Below are 26,011 nucleotides of genomic sequence, written 5' to 3'. Positions count from 1 at the left end.
GGCTCACACCTGTAATCCCGGCACTTTGGGAGGCCAAAGTGGGTGGATTACGCGATTGGGAGATCAAGACCATCCTGGCCAACATGGTGAAACCCCATCTCTTAAAAAAAAAAGAATGGCGACTTGGGTTTAGGAAGAAGAGGAGAAATCAGTGAAGAAATCAGAGGTAGTGCTGAAGTACAGTATCTTCTATAGGGATTAGCAGCTTTTTCTTACTTGATTTTTGTCTTAATATTTCTAAGTGATGGAAAAAGTTACTATATTCTAGACATTTAACAGGATTAAAAATATTAATAAAAGATGAGCAATGTGGTTTTTATTGAAGACTATAACAATATGTATATATCCAAGAAAATTTAATTCTGACTTTAAAAAATTGTTTTGCTCATATAAACTTAGGGACACAAGTGTAATTTTGTTACATGCGTAGACTGTATAGTAGTCAAGTCAGGGCTGTTAGGGTATCCATCCTCTGAATAATATACATTGTACCCATTAAGTAATTTCTCATCATCTATCTCCTCACCCTTTCAGGTCTACGTTATCTATCATTCCATTGTCTCCATCCTTATTTTTTATTTTATTTTATTTTATTTTGAGCCAGACTCTTGCTCTGTTGCCCAGGCTGGAGTCCAGTGGTGCAATCTCGGCTCACTGCAGCCTCTGCCTTCTGGGTTCCAGCAATTCTCCTGCATCAGCCTGCCAAGCAGCTGGGATTACAGGTGCATGCCACCATGCCCAGCTACTGATTTTCGTTTAGTGGGTGTATTAGGCTGTTTTTGCATTACTATAAAGAAATTCCTGAGACTGAATATTAAACAGATTTAACTTGTTTTCTTTACAAATTCTTCTTTAATTGGCTCACGGTTCTGTGGGCTGTACAGGAAGCATAGCAGCTTCTGCTTCTGGGGAGGTCTCAGTAAGTCTCTAATCATGGCTGAAGGCAAAATGGGAGCATGGTGAGAATGGGAGCAAGAAAGAGAAAGAGAAGTGGGGGGAAGGTGCCACACACTTTCAAATGCCAGCTCATTTATCACCAAGAGGATGGCCCAAGCCATTCATGTGGAATCCGCCCCCATGATTTAAGCACCTTCCACCAGGCCCCACCTCTAGCATTGGGAATTACAATTCAACATGAGATTTGGGAGGGAAAGATACCCAAACTATATCACTAGATCTGGACCCTGTTATTTATTTTTGGAACTTAGTCATATCTGAGGATGTATATTGTAGAAATCCACAGAACCATACTAATATTGGACTTCTGCTTAGTTAGGTCTTATCTATCTGAAACATAATATTCATATTGCAGAGAAGATTATTTTCTTTAGTGATTTGAGGAAAATCTTTACTACTTATGAATTATTTACACAGTTCTAAAATTTTTGGAGATGTACATTTTAGATGTTGTTTAATTGAAACCTGGAAATACTGTTAATTTCCTTTTTAAAGTCTTAAAATCAGGATTACCAGATTATGAATTAATGGAGTTTAAATTAAAAAGATTACAAGACATTTTTGCTATTTTATTCTGGTTAATTTTATCACAACTTTGGAATCCTACCTTGTTTATTTGCTTCTTCAAGTTAGATTTCCCAGTGAAATTTTCAGTATCACATAAAGTCTTATGAAATGGCTTATTGCACTTTGAACCTTGAGTCAAGGAAGTGAAATTTATTGATACATTGTTGATATAATAGATCTCCTGCTTGTGGTAGCTTTTTCAAATAATAAGTGTCTTAGAAGACCATATTAGAATATTAGAATAACCTGCATGCTTTTGTCAAACATACTAACTATGTGATTGCTGATATTGCTTTAGATACTACATAGAAGTAGTAGGTATTCACTAAACTGGAAATTTCATTTGACGTGGTTTAGCTTTTGCCTTGTTCTCATCACATTGATAAAAATATAAGATTTTTCTTTATCTTTGGCTGAGAATTTTATGTTTGTTATATATATATAATAGTTCTCATACACTTTATATAAGCTTGTGTTTCTGTTTCTCTATTATCTTGGCATGTTTTCTTCAAATGACACTTCTTAACCTCCTAAGGTTAATACATTCCTTTGTAATGGACTTTTGTTTTCTAATTTGTCAGTGTATGACAAATGAATTATACTTTGTTAAATTATTAGGTAACTTTAAGTTTTCCAAGTCCTAGGATTTTAACATTCATCAGTCTTTAACTTCTGTCATTAAGGTCATTAGGTATAAATGAGTTTGTGAGTAGATTTAAAAAATAAAATATATTCCTTCCCTTAACACATTTTTCCACCATTTGGTTGAATTGCTAGTGTAAAAACATGATGAATTTTGATAAATTACATTTTACCCGTTACTTCATTTTTTACCAGTTATTTAAAACACATGAGCCAAAGCCAGAATACTTGTTAATGAAAATGAGGTGGTTTAGAGGAAAGGAAGGTTGTGCTGTAGTTTTTACTTGAAGTCTGTTGCGTTTCTTTACAGAAATTTCAAATCTCTTGCTTCCTATTTCTCATGATGGTGGCATTATAGATCTTTAAAAATAAAATGTGAGCTATAGGTAAAATGGATAATGGTTAATTTTTTAATAAATATCTAGACTTGTGAATTTGAAATTTATTGTAACTTTGTAGATTTTATTCTGTTTCTTTTGTGAACATGTAATGATTTGTACTTTGTGATCTTTGTCATATGCTAGAAACTTCAGGATACTATGGCAAATATCTGTTTTACTTATTTTTAAAAATTTTTCCTGAACACTGCCTGTTGATATCAGTCTTTTTTGATGTAGTTCACAAATGTACCAGATAATTATTTCATTGTTTTTAATGCTTAAACTTTTCATTTGTATTAGGATTTTTAGTATGATTTTAAAGTTTTGAAGTTACTCTGCTGCTAGAAGTCTAATATTGGGACTTATTATTCATGACCTATAGGACCTTATTTTGAAGTTTCAAACTGGAGAAAATCTTGTATTGTTTATATTTGTATTTCATTTATTTCCATTGATTTGCTTTAGATCAAGATTACAGAGGCAGAATCCATATTTTGTGTGTATTGCTCATATTAATCACTAAAATAGTTTTTGACTGTTTGACAGTTAAAGACATTCCTGTGAAATGATACTAGTATGTATTTAACCATGCAGATCCTCAGTTTGTGGTCTGCCAGCTAAAGGTGAAGATATATTCCTCCAATTCAGGACCCACACGACGGGAAGACAAGTTTATGTACTTTGAGTTCCCTCAGCCGTTACCTGTGTGTGGTGATATCAAAGTAGAGTTCTTCCACAAACAGAACAAGATGCTAAAAAAGGTTGGTACTTTACTTTTATTGGGAGAAATAATCCAAAATAAGGACATTTTAAAAGCTGTGTTTTATTTTATGACTGACAGCTAAGGAATTATAATTTGCTTTCTATTAGATCTGCAGGTGCTTTGCTTACTGTGGCATTGGTGAGACATTATAAGGATAAATAATCCTGTTTGAAGGAAAAGGCCATACGGCATTGTAATGTGAGAGGAATTTTCCTTAACAAGGATTGTTAACTGAGAAATTAGCATGGGACCAAGATTTTAAAAATTTTGCTCTATAGGTAGAGATGAGATGTGTTCTGTGGTCTTATATAGTGACACAAACCACTTTTTCTCCATTTTGGCTTATGTTTCTTTTCCTTTCCTTTTTTTTTTTTTTTTTTTTCCTTTTTGTTGGTGATAGGGTCTCGTTCTGTTGCCCAGGCTAAGTAGCTAAGACTACAAGCATGTGCCACCACACCCAGCTTATGTTTTTATTTTCGTAGGGACAGGGTCTTGCTGTATTACCCAGGCTGGTCTCAAACTCCTGGGCACCAACAGTCCTCATGCTTCAGCCTCCCAAAGTGTTGGAATTATAGGCTTGAGCCACCATGCCTTCCCTTATGTTTCTTAAGACTTGATTATTTTCTATTTAGCCTCTGTGGATTTACTGATTAGTTTTTAACTAGGGGAGAAATCAGTATGAAGAAGTAATAAAGAATGAAAACATATTTAAATGTGTAGGTTTAGAAAGTTAATGAGGTTTGAATTTTACTGGTCTGTATTTACAGAAAGCAACCACTTATTTAAAAACCAACTATCTTCATTTAAAATATCAAATGTGAATATTTAAAGTGAGACTCAGGTACAACATTTTTAGGTAGTAATGAAGAAAAGCACTAACTTCTTAGTGTCACTACCTTGTTAAACATACTAGATAGCATAGTGCCAATCTTTAAACATTCTCAATCCCAGGATTTATTTAGTTTTTCTGATTTGTAACTTTTCTTTTGAAAGAAAATAAGAGGAAGTTTCATTTACTGTAAAATTTTAAATGCTGCTTTGATGTATTAGAAGAAATATTTTCTTTATCCAGAATCCAAGTAGCTGGAAAAAAAAAATCACAATATGCTGAACTATTTTTTTTTTTTAACAGAAACCCATTTCCTATCGTCTGTATAAATAAAAGTTAAATATATCACAGTAACTTTGAAAAACCATTTTTTGGTAATCCAGGAAGTGTTAGCAGCTGTTTTAAAATTAAGATAACTAGTAAGTTTTATTTTGCTTTCAAAAATAGGCATCTACATCATTATCTTTGCATACCTTTAGGAATTTACTAATTCTTATTTCCATTCATCTGTACTTTAACACATGCAAAATTGAAGGTTAGACTAAATATTTATGATATATTTGTTTATCTTTGATTACATAAATTTCCATTTTATGTGATTTTCCCTGCCTTATGTAACTATATGCTGTGATTAAAACAAAAAATTTTAATATAATCCATATATATGGAATTCACCTTTTTGTTATTTAAATATTATTAGCTTATTTTCTTCTAAGTAAAATACAATTACTGGCTAAAATAATTAAAATAAGCAAAAAATTTTGTAAAGACTTGTATACAGGATTGCTTTGCCAGGTACCATTAAAAGATGCAATGAAATTTAAGACATAAGATCCTTATGGATCTTATTTTCAGGGGCAGGGGAACTTGAAGATAAATTAGAATAAAACATTTTTTTTTCTTTTCTTTTTTTTTTTTTTTTTGACATGGAGTCTTGCTCTGTTGCCCAGGCTGGAGGGCAGTGGCATGATCTCAGCTCACTGCAACCTCCGCCTCCCAGGTTCAAGAGATTCTCCTGCCTCAGCCTCCTGAGTAACTGGGACTACAGGTGTGTACCACCATGCCCGGCTAATTTTTTGTACTTTTAGCAGAGACAGGGTTTCACTGTGTTAGTCAGGATGATCTTGATCTCCTGACCTCGAGATCCACCCGCCTCGGCCTTCCCAGGTTCTGGGATTACAGGCATGAGCCACCATGCCCGGCCTAAATTAGAATAAAAGATTAAATGGCATTTTAATGTACCAGAAAAGATGCCATGAGGCTGTACATCATTAATTGCCAAAAGATTCATACAGGCCAGATTTCTGTGTTGGTCAATAAAGGCTTAAAGTGATGAACTTTTGTTGTGGTTTTTTAAGAAGATATTATCTTATTAGTAAGAAGTGATTTTTTTTTAAGAACAGACATAACATAAAAATAAATCAGTGGTACTCTTCCCTTCCCCTCATATTTATTTTGAAAGTATTCAAGCATATATTGTCATGTAAGAAAATGGAGCTTCTCGGCCAGGTGCGGTGGCTCATGCCTGTAATCCCAGCACTTTGGGAGGCTGAGGCGGGAGGATTACCTGAGGTCAGGAGTTTGAGACCAGCCTGGCCAACATGGTGCAAAACCCCGTTTCTACTAAAAATACAAAAATTAAGCTGTGCAGGTGGCTCACGCCTGTAATCCCAGCACTTTGGGAGGCCAAGGTGGGCGGGTCACGAGGTCAGGAGATCGAGACCATCCTGGCTAATTAACATGGTGAAACCCCATCTTTACTAAAAATACAAAAAATTAGCTGGGCGTGGTGGGGCATGCCTGTAATCCCAGCTACTCGGGAGGCTGAGGCAGGAGAATTGCTTGAACCCTGAGGTGGAGGTTGCAGTGAGACAAGATTGCGCCATTGCACTGCAGCTAGGACAATAAGAGCAAAACTCCATCTCAAAAGAAAAACAAAAAAACAATAGAGCCTCTCATGTTTGTATTGCTGTAGGGATAAACATGTATTTGCCATGCATTATCAGGGAAGTTGCACTTACCTTCCAAGAACTTTTATTAAGGTAAATCTTGGAATATTTAGCTCATTTGAAATTCAGAAGAAATTAAATCCATATCTGAATTTTGTTTATATGTATGTACACATAAACCAAAAACATTTTTAAAGCTAGTTTTAGATTAGAAAAGAGGTTTTTTGCTTAAAATTTTAAGACAAAAGTAATTTATCTTAGATCTTGTGAGATTATATTTTTGGTTTAAAATTTGAGTGATGAAAAATCATGTAAACGAAAATGTAACAGAAAACTCAGATTGCCATATAATAGTCTTAGTGTTTACCTTTTTTGAATATATCAAATGAGAGTTTATTTTGTTGACTTGTTGGCAAATGTTTAACATAGGTAACATTTTTTTAAAGAGTAAAATATTAAATATGTCATTTTCTTTTTTTTTTTCTTTTTTTTTTTTTTTTTTAGGACAAAATGTTTCACTTTTGGGTAAATACATTCTTCATACCAGGACCAGAGGAAACCTCAGAAAAAGTAGAAAATGGAAGTCTGTGTGATCAAGAAATTGATAGCATTTGCAGTATAGAACGTGCAGATAATGACAAGGAATATCTAGTACTTACCTTAACAAAAAATGATCTGGACAAAGCAAATAAAGACAAAGCCAACCGATACTTTTCTCCAAATTTTAAGGTCAGTTAATTAAACATTTTGTAGGGGTTGATGATTTGTGTATATGTGATGTGTGTTTAATTCTAGGTGTACAGCTGATAGAGAACTTGCTTGACAAGTTCTTAAATTATGTATTATTTAGAAGCAGTGTTTATGTAGCAGTAACATGAAAGTTTTTAATAAAATACCCGATATACACAGAGTCAGAAAAGCTGCATTTTTCCTTTTCCCAATTCATTGTTTTCGTTTGGTGAAATCTGAGGCAAAGGTACAGGAGGGGGGTTAAATGACTGGGATATGAAGTAGGAATGGAAGAGGAAAGAAATGGATGGAAACTCAGTCATTTGGGAATGATTCATATGGACGTTTTTACTGCTTCCACTCCTGTCTCCCTTCCAATTTATTCTCAGCCCCTCAAAGTGGCCTCAAAAATAGACTTAATTATGTCATTTCTGTTTTCACTTTAAAAAGACCTTGTGTTTTTTGTTTTTTTACCATGACCTACAAGGACCAACATAATTTAGCACAAGGCCTGCCTCCTACATCAGCCCTAGTCACCTTCTCTCCTTGCTCCTTGAGATTCAAACATACTGGTCTCTCTTCAGTTCTTCAAAATGCTAACTTCTGCATCTAATCTTTGCAGTTCTTTTCCTTCCCCCTGTACCTTTCTGTCCCAGCCTTTTCCCTGATCTTTGCATAGCTGTCTTAATATTTCCAGCCTTAGCTTCAATCTCATATTCTCTGAAGGCCTCTGATTGTCCTCCCCGTTATGCTTCTTAAAAGATCCTATTTCCTTATTTTGTGTCTTAGAATTATTTGATTTGTCTCATTTTGTCTATATGTGATATGTATATTTGTGCATAGGTATATATATCTACTTATAGACAAGAATTCTTCAAATTAAAAAACACTGATTTGTAAAACATTCCCAAATGGTTATTGGCCATTTTTTTCTTCCACTTTCCTATTTTTTATTCTACCTGATTTCCCTCTGCCCATTCACCATATTCTTTTCTTTCTCTTTTTTACTCTCTCTTAATTTTTCATTCAATTTTTATAACATGTAACAAATCTAACTATAGCTTCTAAGTATTAAGAATATTGCTAGTAATATTTTGCCTGTAATCCTAGCACTTTGAGAGGCTGAGGCGGGTGGATCACTTGAGGCCAACAGTTTAAAAGGCCAGTATGGTGAAACCTTGTCTGTACTAAAAATACAAACCTTCGCTGGGTGTGGTGTCCCACACCTGTAATCCCAGCTGCTTGGGAGGCTGAGGCATGAGAGTCACCTGAGCCTGGGAGGCAGAGGTTGCAGTAAGCTGAGATCACGCCGGTGCACTTCAGCCTGGGTGGCAGAGTGAGACTCTTATCTCCCAAAAAAAGAAAAAAAATTGCTTTAACTAGCAATTTTAATAGTAATACTTAAAAAACAGTAAAGGGGCCCCTACATGTTTTAAGTGAAAATAGATCTAATATTAAATGCCTTTAGCTTTTAAATTTCTTTTAAGTGTTGAGAACTTTCCCTTTAAAAAAAAAAATTTAATATATAATAATTGTACATATTTATGGGATACAGAGTGATATTTTCATGTATGCAGTGCATGATGATCAAATCAGGGTAATTAGCATATGGATCACCTCAAACATTTGTCGTTTCTTTGTGTTGGGAACATTAAAAATTCTATCTTCTAGCTATTTGAAAATATACAATAAATTATTGTTGACTAGTTACAGTTCTGTAGAACACTATAATTTATTCCTCCTATCTGTAATTTTGTATCTTTTAACCAACATCTCCCTATCCTCCCCTCTCCCTCCCTTCCAAGCCTCTAATAACCACACTCCTATGAGCTCAACTTTTTGAGCTCCCATATATGAGCGAGAACATGCAGTATTTATCTTTCTATACCTGACTGATTTTACTTAACATCATTTCCTCCAGGATAGACATTCTCTTTAAAATCTACAGGTTTCCTTTTTTTCCTGTAAATCTGCATTTTGCTCAACCATTAACCTTTAAACTGTCTTTTCCTTCTAGTTTTATTGTTTTCTGTTTTAATATTGCAAGATGTTTTATATTTGTGATTACAAATAAAAACTGTTATTTGTAAACAAATACAATGTCATATAGTGGTAAGTGCTATCAAAATAAGGACAGAATGGAGTAATCTTGGTTTGTGTGTTTTTTGTTTTTTAGCTAGGATGATTAGAGAAGGCCCAACCAAGCAGATAATATTTAAGCAGGGCCTAAATCATATGAGTCAGCTATGCAAATATCTGGGAGAAGAGGGAAGAGTGGAGATGCAAAAGCCTTTAGGCAAGAATGAGCTTGGTATATTTGAAGAGTGGATAAGTCATTTTGACTAAAACAGAGTAGACAAGAAAACCAGTCCACGTGTAAAGATACTTGTGTGTGTTCAGCATAGGAAGGATATAATCTGAATTTTGTGTTTAATATTCCCTGTGTTCATGCTTTCAAAATATAGATAAGTGAGGAAAGTAGGAGAAGGGGTAATAATGAAAGCTAAGAGATAGTTGAGGCACTTGAATATTTTAGTAAAGGTGAGAGATGATGTTTTCTTCTTGTTGCCCCTCACTGCTTTGAATAGTGACAATGAAAGGTAACAAGAAGCTGTCAGATTAACTAAAAGGGTTTACCGATGGAGTGGATGTTGGTTGTAAGAGAAGAAGAATTGATAATGACTTTTGGATAATAGGGGAGGGGCTGTCAATATAATATAATGAAGAAGGGATTTGAAGTCAGATCTGATTTATATCTCAAATCCACTACCTACTATTTATAGATATGTGGCCTTTAACAAGTTTCCTAACCTTTCTGGGCCTTAGCTACCTCTCCTTGAAAACAGAAATACCGAACATGTAGGGTTATTTTGACAGTTATTTTCACTATGCATGTAAAGGCCCTTGGCTCTCTGTTTAGACCACTTTATGAGGTTACTGTCCCTCTCCTTCCTCCCTTTAGGTGAAGTTTTTAGGGCTCATAAATTCTAAATATCAGTGTTGATCAGTAGTTTGTGTTTGTGTAGTGTTGTTTATATCAAAAAATATGTTGAAGTCAGGCACAGTGGCTCACGCCTAAAATCCCAACACTTTGGGAGGCCAAGGTAGGCAGATCACCTGAACTAAGGAGTTTGAGACCAGCCTGGGTAACATGGTGAAACTCTGTCTCTACAAAAAAATACCAAAAGTAAACTAGCTGGGGGTGATGGCATGCACCCCTAGTCCCAGGTACTTGGGAGGCTGAGGTGGGAGGATCACTTGAGCCTCGGAGTTTGAGGCTGCAGTGAGCTGTGAAGGTGCCACTGCATTCTAGCCTGGGTGACAGAGCAAGACCCTGTCTCAAAAGAAAGAAAGAAAAAGAAAGAGAAAAAGAAAGAAAAGAGAAAAGAAAAAAAAAAGGCAAGGAAAGGAAAGGAAGGAAGGAAAAGAAAAAAGAGAGGGAAGGAAGGAATTGATTTGTAGATAGCTAGTAAGAGAAACATTCTTTTTGAACTTAGCCATTTGTGAATTGGATTTTATAATTGAAAGGCTATATTATGTAAACTATTGATAGCTTTCAATCTTCATTTGTTTCGTAGAATTATTTAGTTAATGTTTACAGCTTATATTCCTTAAAAAATAAATTGAGTACAGGCACGGTGGCTCACACCTGTAATCATAGCACTTTGGTGGCTGAGGCAGTGGATTGCCTGAGCTTAGGAGGTTGAGGCCAGTGTGGGCAACATGGTGAAACCCCATCTCTACTAAAATACAAAAAATTAGCTGGGTATGGTGGTACACACCTGTAGTCCCAGCTGTTCAGGAGGCTGAGGTACCAGAATTGCTTGAAACCAGGAGGTGGAGGTTGCAGTGAGCCAAGATCATGTCATTACACTCCAGCCTGGGCAACAGAGCAAGACTCTGTCTCCAGAAATAAAAACAAATAAATAAATAATATTAACATCCTGCTGGTCTATCAGTATGTTAATTTCAGTACCTGGCAAGAAAGAAAATGTTGAATATCTTAATAAGAATAGGGTCATTTAAAAGGCCTCTTAAAGATCATGTTTGTTATAGTGCCTAAAAATTAATGTGTTTATCTGCAAAATGGAATAAAAAAGTTAATCTGTTAAAAATGTATTTCACTAAATAATTTAAGATGAGTCATATTTGTGGATTTTCATTTTAAATTTTCTTTCACCAGGTGAAGCTGTACTTCACAAAAACAGTAGAGGAGCCGTCAAATCCAGAGGCTAGCAGTTCAACTTCTGTAACACCAGATGTTAGTGACAATGAACCTGATCATTATAGATATTCTGACACCACTGACTCTGATCCAGAGAATGAACCTTTTGATGAAGATCAGCATACACAAATTACAAAAGTCTGAATTTTTTTTTTATCAAGAGGGATAAAACACCATGAAAACAAACTTGAATAAACTGAAAATGGACCTTTTTTTTTTTTTTTAATGGCAATAGGACATTGTGTCAGATTACCAGTTATAGGAACAATTCTCTTCCTGACCAATCTTGTTTTACCCTATACATCCACAGGGTTTTGACAACTTGTTGTCCAGTTGAAAAAAGGTTGTGTAGCTGTGTCATGTATATACCTTTTTGTGTCAAAAGGACATTTAAAATTCAATTAGAATTAATAAAAATGGCACTTTCCCATTTTATTCCAGTTTTATAAAAAGTGGAGACAGACTGATGTGTATACGTAGGAATTTTTTCCTTTTGTGTTCTGTCACCAACTGAAGTGGCTAAAGAGCTTTGTGATATACTGGTTCACATCCTACCCCTTTGCACTTGTGGCAACAGATAAGTTTGCAGTTGGCTAAGGGAAGTTTCCAAAGGGTTTTGCTACATTCTAATGCATGTATTCAGGTTAGAGGATTGGAGGGAATGCTCAGAAAGGAAATACATTTTATGCTGGACTCTGGACCATACACCATCTCCAGCTATTTATACACACACCTTTCTTTAGCATGCTACAGTTATTAATCTGGACATTCGAGGAATTGGCCGCTGTCACTGCTTGTTGTTTGCGCATTTTTTTAAAAGCATATTGGTGCTAGAAAAGGCAGCTAAAGGAAGTGAATCTGTATTGGGGTACGGGAATGAACCTTCTGCAACATCTTAAGATCCACAAATGAAGGTATATAAAAATGTCATAAGAAACACAGCAACAATGACTTAACCATATAAATGTGGAGGCTATCAACAAAGAATGGGCTTGAAACATAAAAATTGACAATGATTTATTAAATATGTTTTCTCAGTTGTAATGACTGCTCCATCTCCTGTGTAATCAAGGCCAGTGCTAAAAGTCAGATGCTATTAGTACCTACATCAGTCAACAACTTACACTTACTAGTTTCCAATCATATACCTGCTGTGGATGCTTCATGTGCTGCCTGCAAGCTTTTTTTCTCATTAAATATAAAATATTTTGTAATGCTGCACAGAAATTTTCAATTTGAGATTCTACAGTAAGTGTTTTTTTTTCTTTGAAGATTTATGATGCACTTATTCAATCCAATAGCTGTCAGCCGTTCCACCCTTTTGACCTTACACATTCTATTACGATGAGTTTTGCAGTTTTGCACATTTTTTAAATGTCATTAACTGTTAGGGAATTTTACTTGAATACTGAATACATATAATGTTTATGTTAAAAAGGAACATTTGTGTTTAGAAATCAGAGTTGCAGTAAACTTTCAACACTGCACAAAAAAAAGACATTTGATTTTTCAATAGAAATTGTCCTACATGTGCTTTACTGGTTTGCTATTGAAAGAATAGGGGTTTTTTTAATGTGCAGTGTTGAATCATTTCTTCATAGTGCTACCCCAAGTTGGGACTAGGGCTTCAATTTCACTTCTTAAAAAATATCATCATATATTTGATATGCCCAGACTGCATACGATTTTAAGTGGAGTACAACTACTATTGTAAAACTAATGTGAAGATACTATTAAAAAGGATTTTTTTTTCCAGAAATTTGGTGTCTTCAAATTATACCTTCACCTTGACATTTGAATATCCAGCCATTATATTTCTTAATGGTATAAAATTTCATTTTCAATAACTTATTGGTGCTGAAATTGTTCACTAGCTGTGGTCTGACCTAGTTAATTTACAAATACAGATTGAATAGGACCTACTAGAGAAGCATTTATAGAGTTTGATGGCAAATAGATACGGCAGAACTTCATCTAAAATATTCTTAGTAAATAATGTTGACATGTTTTCCATACCTCGTCAGTTTCATGCAAAAATTTTTAAATTTTTAACAAAGCTCTTAGGATTTACACATTTATATTTAAACATTGATATATATTGATTGATTGCTCATAAGTTAAATTGGTAAAGTTAGAGACAACTATTCCTAACACTTCTCCATTAAAATTTATATGCCACCTTGTCTTTCATAAAAACTGAAAGTTGTTACCTAAAATGAAAATTGATATTTTGAAGATAGTTATTAATACTATTTTTTGTTACAATTTTGGGCACTGCATATTAAAACATAACTTTTATTGTTCCAATATGTAACATGGAGGGCCAGGTCATAAATAATGACATTATAATGGGCTTTTGCACTGTTATTATTTTTCCTTTGGAATGTGAAGGTCTGAATGAGGGTTTTGATTTTGAATGTTTCAATGTTTTTGAGAAGCCTTGCTTACATTTTATGGTGTAGTCATTGGAAATGGAAAAATGGCATTATATATATTATATATATAAATATATATTATACATACTCTCCTTACTTTATTTCAGTTACCATCCCCATAGAATTTGACAAGAATTGCTATGACTGAAAGGTTTTCGAGTCCTAATTAAAACTTTATTTATGACAGTATTCATTATTAGCCTGAAATGCATTCTGTAGGTAATCTCTGAGTTTCTGGAATGTTTTCTTAGACTTTTTGGATGTGCAGCAGCTTACATGTCTGAAGTTACTTGAAGGCATCACTTTTAAGAAAGCTTACAATTGGGCCCTGTACCATCCCAAGTCCTTTGTAGCTCCTCTTGAACATGTTTCCCATACTTTTGAAAGGATAGTTGAATAAATAGCATCACCATTCTTTGCTGTGGCACAGGTTATAAACTTAAGTGGAGTTTACTGGCAGCATCAAATGTTTCAGCTTTAAAAAATAAAAGTAGGGTACAAGTTAAATGTTTAGTTCTAGAAATTTTGTGCAATATGTTCATAACGATGGCTGTGGTTGCCACAAAGTGCCTCGTTTACCTTTAAATACTGTTAATGTGTCATGCATGCAGATGGAAGGGGTGGAACTGTGCACTAACGTGGGGGCTTTAACTGTAGTGTTTGGCAGAGTTGCCTTCTACCTGCCAGTTCAAAAGTTCAACCTGTTTTCATATAGAATATATATACTAAAAAATTTCAGTCTGTTAAACAGCCTTACTCTGATTCAGCCTCTTCAGATACTCTTGTGCTGTGCAGCAGTGGCTCTGTGTGTAAATGCTATGCACTGAGGATACACAAAAATACCAATATGATGTGTACAGGATAATGCCTCATACCAATCAGATGTCCATTTGTTATTGTGTTTGTTAACAACCCTTTATCTCTTAGTGTTATAAACTCCACTTAAAACTGATTAAAGTCTCATTCTTGTCATTGTGTGGGTGTTTTATTAAATGAGAGTTTATAATTCAAATTGCTTAAATCCATCGAACTTTTAATTAATGGGCAGCCAAATGTGAATAAGAAGTTTTCAGTTTTTTTTCCTGCTGCCCTTCAAAGCCTACTATTTAAAAAGCATGGCCTTTGTTAGCTTAGGAGTAGAGTATCTGTCTACTCATGTTTAGGAAAAGCATTTACTTTTAGGGCTTTAGTCATCACTTCATAAATTGTATAAGCACATTAAATAGCATTTTAGTCCTGAAAAAGTTCAAGATTCTTGGAAAATTGTGCATATTTTTGTTTTATTAAGCCAGATATTTGAAGATAATTCCCCAGAATGGATTTGCTACTTTAGATTTCAATTGTGTAGCTTTTCTTTATAATTCTATACTCTGCCATCAGCATATGGAAAACTTCATCAACTCATCATGACTTGTGCCATATAAAAATTGATATTTCAGAATAGTCTAAAGGACTTTTTGTACTTGAATTTAACCATGTTTCTAATATTCTTAAAAACTTAAAGACTAAAGCATATCCTTTCAACACAGCATAGTAAGGTTATAAGTGAAAGTGTAGTTTGTACAAATGTTTAAAAAATAGACAATGTTACAGTGGGATTTTACTATTTCACGTTTACATTTTCTCCATGTGCTTTTTTTTAAAAGTAAATGAAAAATGTGCAATAATGTAAAATATGAAGTGTATGTGTACACACATTTTTAGGTATCTTAGGTATACATATGGTTGAAAACTACTGGAGTCTAAAATTATAAGAAGATATTTTGGTGATGTTTGAAAAATAGAAATGTGCTAGTTTTGTTTTTATATCATGTCCTCAGTAAGTTGTAGTATGAGCTGGCTTGGTTTAGTAAATGCCATCACCATTTCCATTGAGAATTTAAAACTCACCAGCGTTTAATATGCAGGCTTCCAAAGGCTTATGAAAAAAATCAAGACCCTTAAATCTAGTTATTTTGCTGCTAATATGAAACTCTTGGTTCTTTTGTTTTTGCCGGATAATTAGACCTAAAGCTATTTTTGCCAGATAATACATCTAAAGCTTAGTCTTAAATGGCTTGAGTATAGCTGTTGATTAGCAGTGCTGTTGCCAGTGCAGAGAGAAATGTTTGTGAATGGGAACAAGAATTTTCAGTCCAAACTGTTCTAAGGACAGTACCTGAAAACTAGGAAAACAGAATGATGGAAAAAAACTTTTAGAGATGTAATGTTGGAACTGACTTTCCTATAGAATTAATTATATGTAGCTATAGAGAGGCTAATGATTGTTGCTTACCAGTTTTTGAAAGCAAATTATTTTATGACCATAATCTTGCTATTTTTCCATCTTTCAAGAGATCTTTCTTTAATACATATATTGGAATGTGGGTAGCCAGTCAGACAAATTCATATTGGTTGGTAGCTTTAAAAAGTTTGTAATGTGAAGACAAGAAAGGACAAAATAGTTTGCTTTGGTGGTAGTACTCTGGTTCTTAAGCTAGGTGTTTTGAGACTACTTCTCCATCACAACAGTAAAATAATCATTCATAATCCTACCACCAGGAGACATAGCCATTATTAATATGTTAGTGACTATACAATCATTTTTCTGTATATCCATGTATATTTTTAAAACATGAAATGTATACTGTAAATAATCTCAAAGCCTTTTAGCTTAGTATATCTGTCATGGATTTGCAGGATGTTCCATTCATCAGAAAATGGACTGTGATTTGATTACTTTCTAATGCCGCAGATGCAGATTACATGCAGTTATTGAAAGTCCTTTCCTCTTCAGTGGGTTAATCGTGAATGTTTAAATAGTGTTGGCATTAGGATGATACATCTGTAAGTAAATAAAAGTAACATTTGTTTAGCACAGACAAGCATAATGCATTGTAGATGTTTCTCTTCATAAAGCATCTTAAACATTTCCATTTGGAATTCTGGGTTAAATAGAATGTGTGAGACATTGTATTAGTAAACTTCAGCATCTTTCCACTTCCTTATAGTTTGAACTTTTCAACTTTTGTAGTTCCCAAACAGTTGCTCAATTTAGAGCAAATCAACACCTGCCCCCCCCCCCAAAAAAAAGGCTACTATTGGCTTATCAGTTGTCTTTAAATTCAAATGCTCATGTGACTTTTATCACATCAAAAAATATTTCATTAATGGTTCACCTTTAGCTCTGAAACTTACCGTCTTTAGTAATTATGATGGGCTTATAAAATCATGCAACTTTTTAACAGTTATTTGAGAATTTTGGTGAAAAATATTTAGCTGAGGGCAGTATATAACTTATAAACCAATATATTGATATTTTTAAAACTTTTACATATAAGTAAACTGCCATATTTGAGCATAACTACATTTAAAAATAAAGCTGCATATTTTTAAATCAAGTGTTTAACAAGGATTTATTTTTTTATTTTTTTAAATTAAAAATAATTTATATTTCCTGTGTTGCATGTGGTTTCTCATCTGTCCTTATAATGGTTAGAGATTTTATTTGTGTGGAATGGAGCAAGGCTTGTAGTCATAGTTCTAGTGTTTCAGTTTGCCAAGTCTGTTTGCTGCAGTGAAATTCATCAAATGTTTGTGTGTTCTTCTTTAGCCTATCATTTATTGGCTTTTTTTTTAATGTACATCTTTAGGATTTTCTGCCTACTCCATCCAGTTGTCCAAATGATACCTTTTCAGTTTCTATTTTCTTTTTCCATTAAATTGCCATCATGTCCTCATGTGCAGTTTTAAGTGTGTGTGTGTGTGTGTGTGTGTGTGTGAATTTGATTTTCAAGAGTGCTAGACTTCCAATTTGAGAGATTAAATAATTTAATTCAGGCAAACATTTTTCATTGGAATTGCACAGTTCATTGTAATGAAAATGTTAATCCTGGATGACCTTTGACATACAGTAATGAATCTTGGATATTAATGAATTTGTTAGTAGCATCTTGATGTGTGCTTTTATAAGTTATTTTCAAAGTTGTGCATTAAACCAAAGTTGGCATACTGGAAGTGTTTATATCAAGTTCCATTTGGCTACTGATGGACAAAAAATGGAAATGCCTTCCTATGGAGAGTATTTTTCCTTAAAAAAATTAAAAAGGTTAATTATTTTGACTGTTTGGTTTTAAACTTTTTATTCATCCAGCAAATATGAAGTCCCTGCTGTATATACAGGTTTGGAATACATTAGTATTCAAAACAAACACACACTGTCCCTGCCCTTGAAGAGTTTACAGAAGAGGAAACATAATTTACAAAAATAATTATAAAATGTGACACATGCTATGAAAAGTGAGGTGCATATGATAATGATTATAAAACATTATGCTCCCCCAGATTTCCACCCCCTTGCAGTTGAATGAGTCCTATGTAACTAGTAATGTAATACAAAAAGTAGTGTGACACTCCGCTCTCTGTAAAGGCAATGAAAAATTTTACTGTACCATCCAGTTTCTCTCTTCTCTTACCACTCTGATTAGGGATTTTGCATGTTCTAGATGATGTAGCTCTTTCAGCCTGGTTCTTGAGTGACATTGGAGCAGAACTCCCTCAAATTCTCCCATCTGCCACCCTAAACTTGTTAGACATTAGCATGAACAAGAAATAAACTATTTAGACTGATACTTAGGGACAATTTGTTATCACAGTGTTAAGTTGCATCTTGAGTTTAACAATGTTTTGGAAAGATCAGGGAAGGTTTTCTTGAGCTACAAGAGGGAGTTAAGAATGAAGTAAAATGAAATATGACACCTGTAAATGACATGATACAATAAACTCTAAACTGCAAGCTATTCAGTAGTTACTGAGCACCAGATATGTGTCAGACACTGTTCTAGATGCGTGAGATACAAGTGGGTGAACAGCAGGACCCTGCCTTCATGGAGCCTACATTCTAGCAAGGGAAAATAGACAACATACTATATGTAAGGTAATGCATGCTACAGAGGAAACAGAGACAAGTAAACTCAGGATTGCTGGGTGTAGAGATTCCTGTTGAATTGGGTAACAGGCCTCACTGGGAAAGTAAGATTTGAAGACTGCTGAAACAGTGGCATTAGGATTTCCTTTCACTTTTCAACCAGCGAGTTGCATTCAGAACCCGCTATATATAATTTTATTCTTACCTTATACAACTCTGTACCTTAGTTCTGAGTTTTAAAGATTATTATTGGCATATCTAGGGAGAATTTTTAGAAATACCATCTGAATAGTCACAATGTTCTAAAACCATTTTGTTTTCTAAATTGGTTTGGCAAACTCTATACAAACAATCTGTTCCTTTTCATTCTTCAAGTTGAGTTTTTTAATTTAAATTTTCTTATACTTTTCGTGTATTTTGACAGTACTTAATATCACTTTTCAGAAGACATTGGAAGTTCTGTTATGGCCTTAAACATTTCTGTAAAGCTGAAAGGAAATATCGTTTATGATTTATTGATGAGAAACAGTTATAAATTTTGAGTTACTCAAAAAACAAAGAAAAGGGGTGAGATTTATGGCCTAGTGTTTTGTGTTTTCATTCTTAAACCCATAAGCAAAAATCTCTGGGAAAGTACCAATATCTAAATAGTAAAAGAAATATTTATTCACAAAAAATATTTTTCTATTTTTCCCTCACCTCTTACCTCATCTCACCTCAAAATTCAAGAAGCTTAACTCTGTGATCAAAGGAAAATAGTATAATTGAATATTTGATACTGTAGAAGTTTACAACTATATAAAGGCATTATTAACGTTTTGGTGGTATTCAGTTCCTTCCTCCTATCAGGTCAGTCACATAAAAACAGGCATGAAATTGAAAGAAAATGTTGACTCTTAACTTTTCCTCTTTTAATGCTTAATGAATAAAATAGATTTAGGCAACTTTAAAGACATTTTCCTGAGCAACTGCATTTTGTTTTTATTCTGAATTTAATGAGACTTTTTTTTCTTTTACATTTTACTTTGCTTTAGAAAGGATTTACGGTAGCTGAATGGGTTTCCCAGTGTGAGAAAAATTGTCATGTAAATTTAGAAAAAAGTATTGTATATATCCCTTGACTATGGCTTAAGAGTTAGAATTTACTTAGAATGTCTCCTGACCCTACCTCATTGGAATTTGAAAGTACATTCCAATAGTATTGTGAGGTACTCCTTTAAACATTGGTAAGTAGGCTTCAAACCTAATTTCCAAGGAAATAGACCAGGCTTTTAGTGTAGGGTTTATTATTATGAAATACCTGAGAGTGAAAATAGTTATGTGTTCCTATTTAATAATAAACAGTTAAATGTGACCTGTAAATATTACAAAGTTTAGCAAAAATATAACCTGTAAAAATAATCTCTACTATGCTAATATTCTCTCAGTAATAAAACTTAGCTAAAGTAACCCAATTAACTGGCATTAAAACATGTAGTGATATATGGTAGAACTATTAGTGAATTATAGTCATGTTTATACTTCTCTTTTCAATTTTCACGATGTTATTGAAATGAGATCTAATTTTTCCAGTCCTTATTACCTATAAGGAAGAGAAGTGTATGTAAATTTCACAAATACATACGAAAATCACCAAACTTCTTAAGTGTTATTCAGTATTTCTACCAAGAAATAGGAAAGCCCAACATTTTACATGGTTATCTTTAACAAGGGAAGTACTGTGGTTAATTAATTAGCTAATACTTCATTTACTGTGTATAGTCATCATAATTCATATGAATAATACATAGGCCTTTTAAGATCATTAGTACAGTATATTAAATAAATGCTCAAAAGAGAAAATACCTTTTAGTCTTTGATAAAAGAGTAGGCATAAGGTAAATTTTACCTTCTGTTAGACTCAGCAGAGCTATTTAATGTGTTTAGCTGTCCTTGGAGAAGACAGCCATTGTTTCTGTAAAAATCCAATAGGATTAAAACAAAAATATCACTTTGAACATGATTTACTGAGGTAAAATCTTGGCTAGGAGACACTTGAAAGCTTAAGCAACTTGAATCTTTCTCTAGAAAATTAAACACAATTCTACCTCAGAAAACTTGAAGACATTTAAAATTCATAGGCATTCTGTAATAAGTCAGCTCACCTACCTAAAGACCAAAGTGAAGGAGCACAGCAAGAAAGGAAGCTGAAGTAAGGAGAGAAAATAAAGCAGAAGGAAAAGCATGGTGAGAGCCCAAATTAACTGACTACTGGGGCTGCTACAGGGGATGGGAAGAGACTAGTATTGTTCTGAGCCACAGTATGTGCCATGCTGCAGTAGCCATTTCACAGGCTTGCCCCACCCTTCAAGGTAAGTGATTTCATCTCATTTTATGCACAAAGACTGAAAGGGAACTTAAATCATCCAGGTATCTCTCACAACTAGTAAATAGAGAACTGGATTTGAACCCAGAGCAGTCTTATTTCTATCATATTATGCACACTACCTCTTAAACAGAATCAACTTTACAAAGCAAACAAAAAAATGTCTGGCCAGGTGCAGTGGCTCACGCCTGTAATCCCAGCACTTTGGGAGGCCGAAGCAGGTGGATTACTTGAGGTCAGGAGTTTGAGACCAGCCTGACCAACATGATGAAACCCTGTCTCTATTACAAATACAAAAATGAACCAGATGTGTTGGTGGGTGCCTTTAATCCCAGCTACTCAGGAGGCTGAGGCAGGAGAATCGATTGAACCCGGGAGGCAGAGGTTGCAGTGAGCCGAGATCGTGCCATTGCACTTCAGGCTGGGTGACAAGAATAAAACTGTCTCAAATTAAAAAAAAAAAAAAAAAGATCTGGCCAGGTTTTGTGGCTCACACCTGTACACAGTTCTTTGGGAGGCAGAGACAGAAGGATTGCTTGAGCTGAGGAGTTTGAGACTAGCCTGGGCAACATAGCAAGACCCTTTCTCTACAAAAAAATTTTAAAAATGAGCCAGGCATGGTGGTGTACGCCTATAGTCCCAGCTACTTGGGAGACCGAGTTGGGAGGATTGTTTGAGCCTGGGAGGTTGAAGCTACAGTGAGCCATGATCCATGTCATTGTGCTCCAGCCTGGGTGACAGGGTTGAGACCTCATCTCTTAAAAAAAAGTCTAAAACAACTCACAGGTAATGGAGTCATGACAATTTTTTTTTTAATTTACTGACACAAGCAAACTAACACAAGTCATAAATCCTGCAAAGTGAACAGCAAAGATAAATATTTAACAATTTTTCAAGCTACAAAAGAGAAAATTATGTATCTTGCAACATTCTTGACAGGTAAGATGGTAAGATGTTGGTATATATTTTAATGTCAAAATCCTGAATTAGAGTTCTTCGATTTGCTAGTTTGGTGTAAAATCCATTAAATAAACTTGTGCTTTATTCATTTATTTTTAAACTAGAATGCCCAAACTGTTTAAAATGATTGGTTCTCAGTTAAGTAGGCCAACCAGCCATCTAACAAGTATTTGTTGCATGCCTGTTGTGTCAAGTTGGCATACAATAGTAGAAAAGTGAGAAAAGGTCATAGATTTTACATTTTAGAGTAGGGAAACAGATTTTATACAGAGAGAGGAGCAAGTGTGATGGCTTGATGTAGAAACAAACTTGGCCACTTAGGAAAGCGTAAGAAGAAAAAGGCTAGAGCAGAGTAAGTTGATGGGAGATTGATGAAAGAAACTTTAGAGAAGTAGGCAAGAGAACCGGTTTCAGCCAAGATGGAATAAAACCTCTGAAGTCTGTCTCCTACTGATGACAACCATCAATAAACTTTTTCTACACTGTTTTATTTAAACTCATTGGTTTATCTTATTCTTTGAATAGATCTTTTACCCCTGCCTGATTTTGTGACATCATCGATGGGTCATTTGGAAAATACTGGTTCACTGAGTTTTGTAGATTTTCCAATGTTGACACGTTTCATTATGCAATGCAGAAAAAAAAAAATCACCACATTTTTTTAGAGCTCACCAGAATAGTCTTTCAGTATTTGGAAGCAGGTAGATTATGAGAATCAAAACTTGGAAAAGCAACCTATATTAGGGCTGTTTCTTTTTTTCTATTGTCTTAACAGCTTCACCCCAAGGGTGGGCCCCACTTGTGGACCTGCACAGCCATGGTGACTTGAGCAGCTCACACTGAGAGAAATCAAGCTTTTGGCCAGAGGAACCAGAAAAAGAGTCTCCGGTGGGCCAGTGGGCATGGATTATGATGTTAGGGGGTTGGGGAAATCTTAAAGAGGAGAGAGCTGGAAAAGGGAATCCTCTGAGTTCGAACTTCTACAAGTCCTGGGCTCATTCCTGAGCTTGCATGCACAGGACAGACCAAAGAACCATAGCGAAGGCTTTGAAAATGAAACAAATTGGAATCATCACTCATAAACAGTGAGACAAAACTTGCAATCTGAGTCTAATCAAGGCGGATTGCCTGAACCAATTGATCAATCATCAATAAAACATTTTCAGAAAATTTTAATGGAACCCATAGTCTATGCAACACAGTATCCAACATAACTAGGAAGAACCAGAAAAATGTGACCAATTCCCAGGAAAAAAGACAATCAAGAGATGGCAACTGCAAAATAACCCAGATATTGGAATTATCAGATGTAAAAACAGCTATTGTAATTATGTTTCATGAGATAAAGATAAACATTCTTGAGAGGAAAGGAAAGACATGAGTTCTCAGCAAGAATGCAGAAATTATAAAAAGAACCACATGGAAATCTTACAGCTAAAAAGTACAATATCTGAAATAACATACTAGATGGGCAATAGAAGAATGGAAATGAGAGAGAGAAGAGTAAACAAACGAAGATAACTTGATAAATAACCAATTCTAATCATGGCTTAAGATTCTTAAAGGTGGATGAGGCTTTGAAAAGCAAAATACATCTGACTGTAATAAACTACAGGGAGTCTTAATAAAATACTAATCCAAGTGTATTTATGTGGCTCCTACAGACACCTATGAAGAAATTCCTGCTGTTTGTCAATTACACTGAGTAAAGGAATTAGCATTGTCACAGGTCCAACCATGGTGATGATAAGAATTTGCTGTTACAGTGTTTTACAGGTTTAATACATCAGAACAATCCAAGGTGATATATGCATTGACAAAGTTTTCTGGTTGGGTCTATTAAGTTGTATACCTGCAGTAAAAAGCAATTTTATACTTAGCAAAGTCATCACTAGATCATTGCCAAACTCATCCTTAGAGACAGTACTCGGCAATTGCGTTGCTCACCTGTTCACATTAACTCTTTGATTCAGTCTAACTCTTCGATTCAGCCTTTGCAATAGCACTTTTTCCAAATGTGTTGTTACTACAGAGATGTCATACAAAAATTGACCTATCAGGTAGGCACAGCGCATACTTTTCAATGTTAGAACAGAAAAAAAATTGTGATGTTTAATGCTACTAGTGTCTGGAATCTGGTATGAGAAAGCATTAAGGTGAGTTTGGAGAAAAACTGAGCTGGTATTATGTTTGGAGAAATGACTTCCTGATTAAGAAGGAATTTCAAGACTTTAGAATGCCTCCTATTGTTATATTAGAACGGTATTACTCTTAAAAGGTAGTATAAATGTTTGTAATGGTGATAATTCTGGGTTTAATAGTTTAACAAGTGTTACAATTTAATTCTCATAACATAAGAAGTACATTATATCCATCCTTTACACGAGGAGCTATGGTACAGAAAGGTTCAGTAACTTGTTGAACATAGTAGACCTAGCAAATGGCAAAGCCAGGATTTAAATCTAGGTCAGTTTGTTTGCCAAGCCTGGGCCATTAACTACTGTGTTATATATGTTACTTCCTATGAAACTTAACAAGGTCTTTCATTTTCAAAATGAAATGGAGAGAACATTGGCGTAAGCAGTGTTCTGAAGCTTTTGGTCTCAAGATTCCTTTACACTCTTAAAACTTACTGAGGACCTGAAAGAGCTTTTGTTATTGATATTCACTACATAAAAAATGAAAACTGAGATATCATCTGATATTTATTAATTAAAAATAACAATAAGCTAATCACATGGTAACATAAATAACATTGTAGCAAAAATAACCGTATATTACAAAACAAAAAAGTTAGTGATAATGTGGTGTTTTGTTTTTACGTTTTTTTGAATTTTTTTTCCTTTCTTTTCTTTTTGTTTTTTTTTTTTTTTTTTTTTTTGAGACTGAATCTCGTTCTGTCACCCAGGCTGGAGTGCAGTGGCACGATCTTGGCTCACCACAACCTCTGCCTCCCGGGTTCAAGTGATTCGCCTGTCTCAGCCTCTGGAGTAGCTGGGATTATGAGCACCCACCTCCATGACCAGCTAATTTTTGTAGTTTTAAGTAGAGATGGGTTTCACCATGTTGGTCAGGCTGGTCTCAAACTCCAGATGTCAGGTGATCCACCAGCCTCGGCCTCTCAATGTGCTGGGATTACAGGCATGAGCCACCACACCCTGCTTGAATCTTTTTAATGCTTGGCTTAATAGAAAACAGCTGGATTTTCATATCTGTTTCTGCATTTGATCTGTTGTGATATGTTGTTTCGGTTGTAATGGAGAAAATATGGCCTCACACAGTTAAAAAAGGGAGGCATTTTAAAAGCCTCTTAAGATAACTACAGATATTCTTATTGGATTCTACCAAACTAGTCAAGTTGTAATTTTTAAAGGGTTAATTGCAGTATAGAAATGGAAACACTCAATGAACTTTTCTACATTGTTTCATTCAAACTGATTGGTTTGTCTTACTCTTTGAATACACCTTTTACACTTGCCTGATTTTGTGACATCATCCACGGGTCATTTAGAAAATATTGGCTCACTGGGTTTTGTAGATCTTCCCAACGCTGACTTTTTTTTTTTTTTTTTTTTTTTTTTTGGTGGGGTCTCGCTCTGTCACCCAGGCTGGAGTGCAGTGGCATGATCTTGGCTCACTGCAACCTCTTCCTTCCAGGTTCAAGTGATTCTTCTGCCCTAGCCTCTTGAGTAGCTGGGATTACAGGTGCACACCACCACACTAGGCTAATTTTTGTATTTTTAGTAGAGACAGGGTTTTACCATGTTGGTCAGGCTGGGCTTGAATTCCTGACTTCGTGATCTGCCAGCCTCGGCCTTTTAAAGTGCTGGGATTACAGGTGTGAGTCACTTTGCCTGGCAGACACATTTCATTATACAATGTAAAAAACAAAGTCACATTTAAAAATCTCCACCAAGCTTAATGGATAGTCTTTACATATTCAGAAGCTGTCAAGTTCATGGTAGCAGGTATAAAATTTTAAAAATACGAATTTTTGCTTAAACGCTTGAATTTTATCACTTATAAAAAATACTGTTAGTTGTTTTCCTGAAAGGCTCTCAGTATCCACAGGGGTCATGGGCCACACTTTGAGGATCACTGGAGTTAGAGGTTTGATTGGAGAGACACAGGTAGAGAACATTTCCCTAACAGGCCCAAACACATCCCTTTTCAGAGTGCTGGAGGAATTTGAAAATGAGGTCTCAGAATTACTAGCAGTAATTCCTGATAAATTAAGAAAAATGGGAGAGAGTTCAGGGACAAAGACATGAGAAAATATTGCCGTAACTCTCCAGAAGGATGGA

At 34.8% G+C, this 26,011-nt stretch overlaps 1 protein-coding gene across 2 annotated transcripts in view; it reads left to right on the top strand.

The window, feature by feature from the left end:
* PTEN (phosphatase and tensin homolog) overlaps positions 1-16,531 on the top strand; it is a 97,942-nt gene extending 81,411 nt beyond the window's left edge. Inside the window, exons 7-9 of one of the 2 annotated variants that reach the window (XM_032245605.1) lie at positions 3,141-3,307; positions 6,592-6,816; positions 11,000-16,531. In XM_032245605.1, the coding sequence (XP_032101496.1) occupies positions 3,141-3,307; positions 6,592-6,816; positions 11,000-11,185 (578 nt within the window). In that variant the 3' untranslated portion in view covers positions 11,186-16,531. The remainder of the gene's footprint in view (positions 1-3,140; positions 3,308-6,591; positions 6,817-10,999) is intronic. The other variant, XM_032245604.1, reaches the window with a different exon arrangement.
* The last annotated feature ends 9,480 nt before the right edge of the window (positions 16,532-26,011 follow it).

The sequence above is a fragment of the Sapajus apella genome, unplaced genomic scaffold (genome assembly GCF_009761245.1).
Source record: "Sapajus apella isolate SASKATOON/1434 unplaced genomic scaffold, GSC_monkey_1.0 scaffold58, whole genome shotgun sequence".
In the NCBI taxonomy this organism is placed as follows: domain Eukaryota; kingdom Metazoa; phylum Chordata; class Mammalia; order Primates; family Cebidae; genus Sapajus; species Sapajus apella.
Note: the sequence above shows the minus strand (reverse complement) of the source record. Positions and strands in the feature narration are given on the sequence as shown.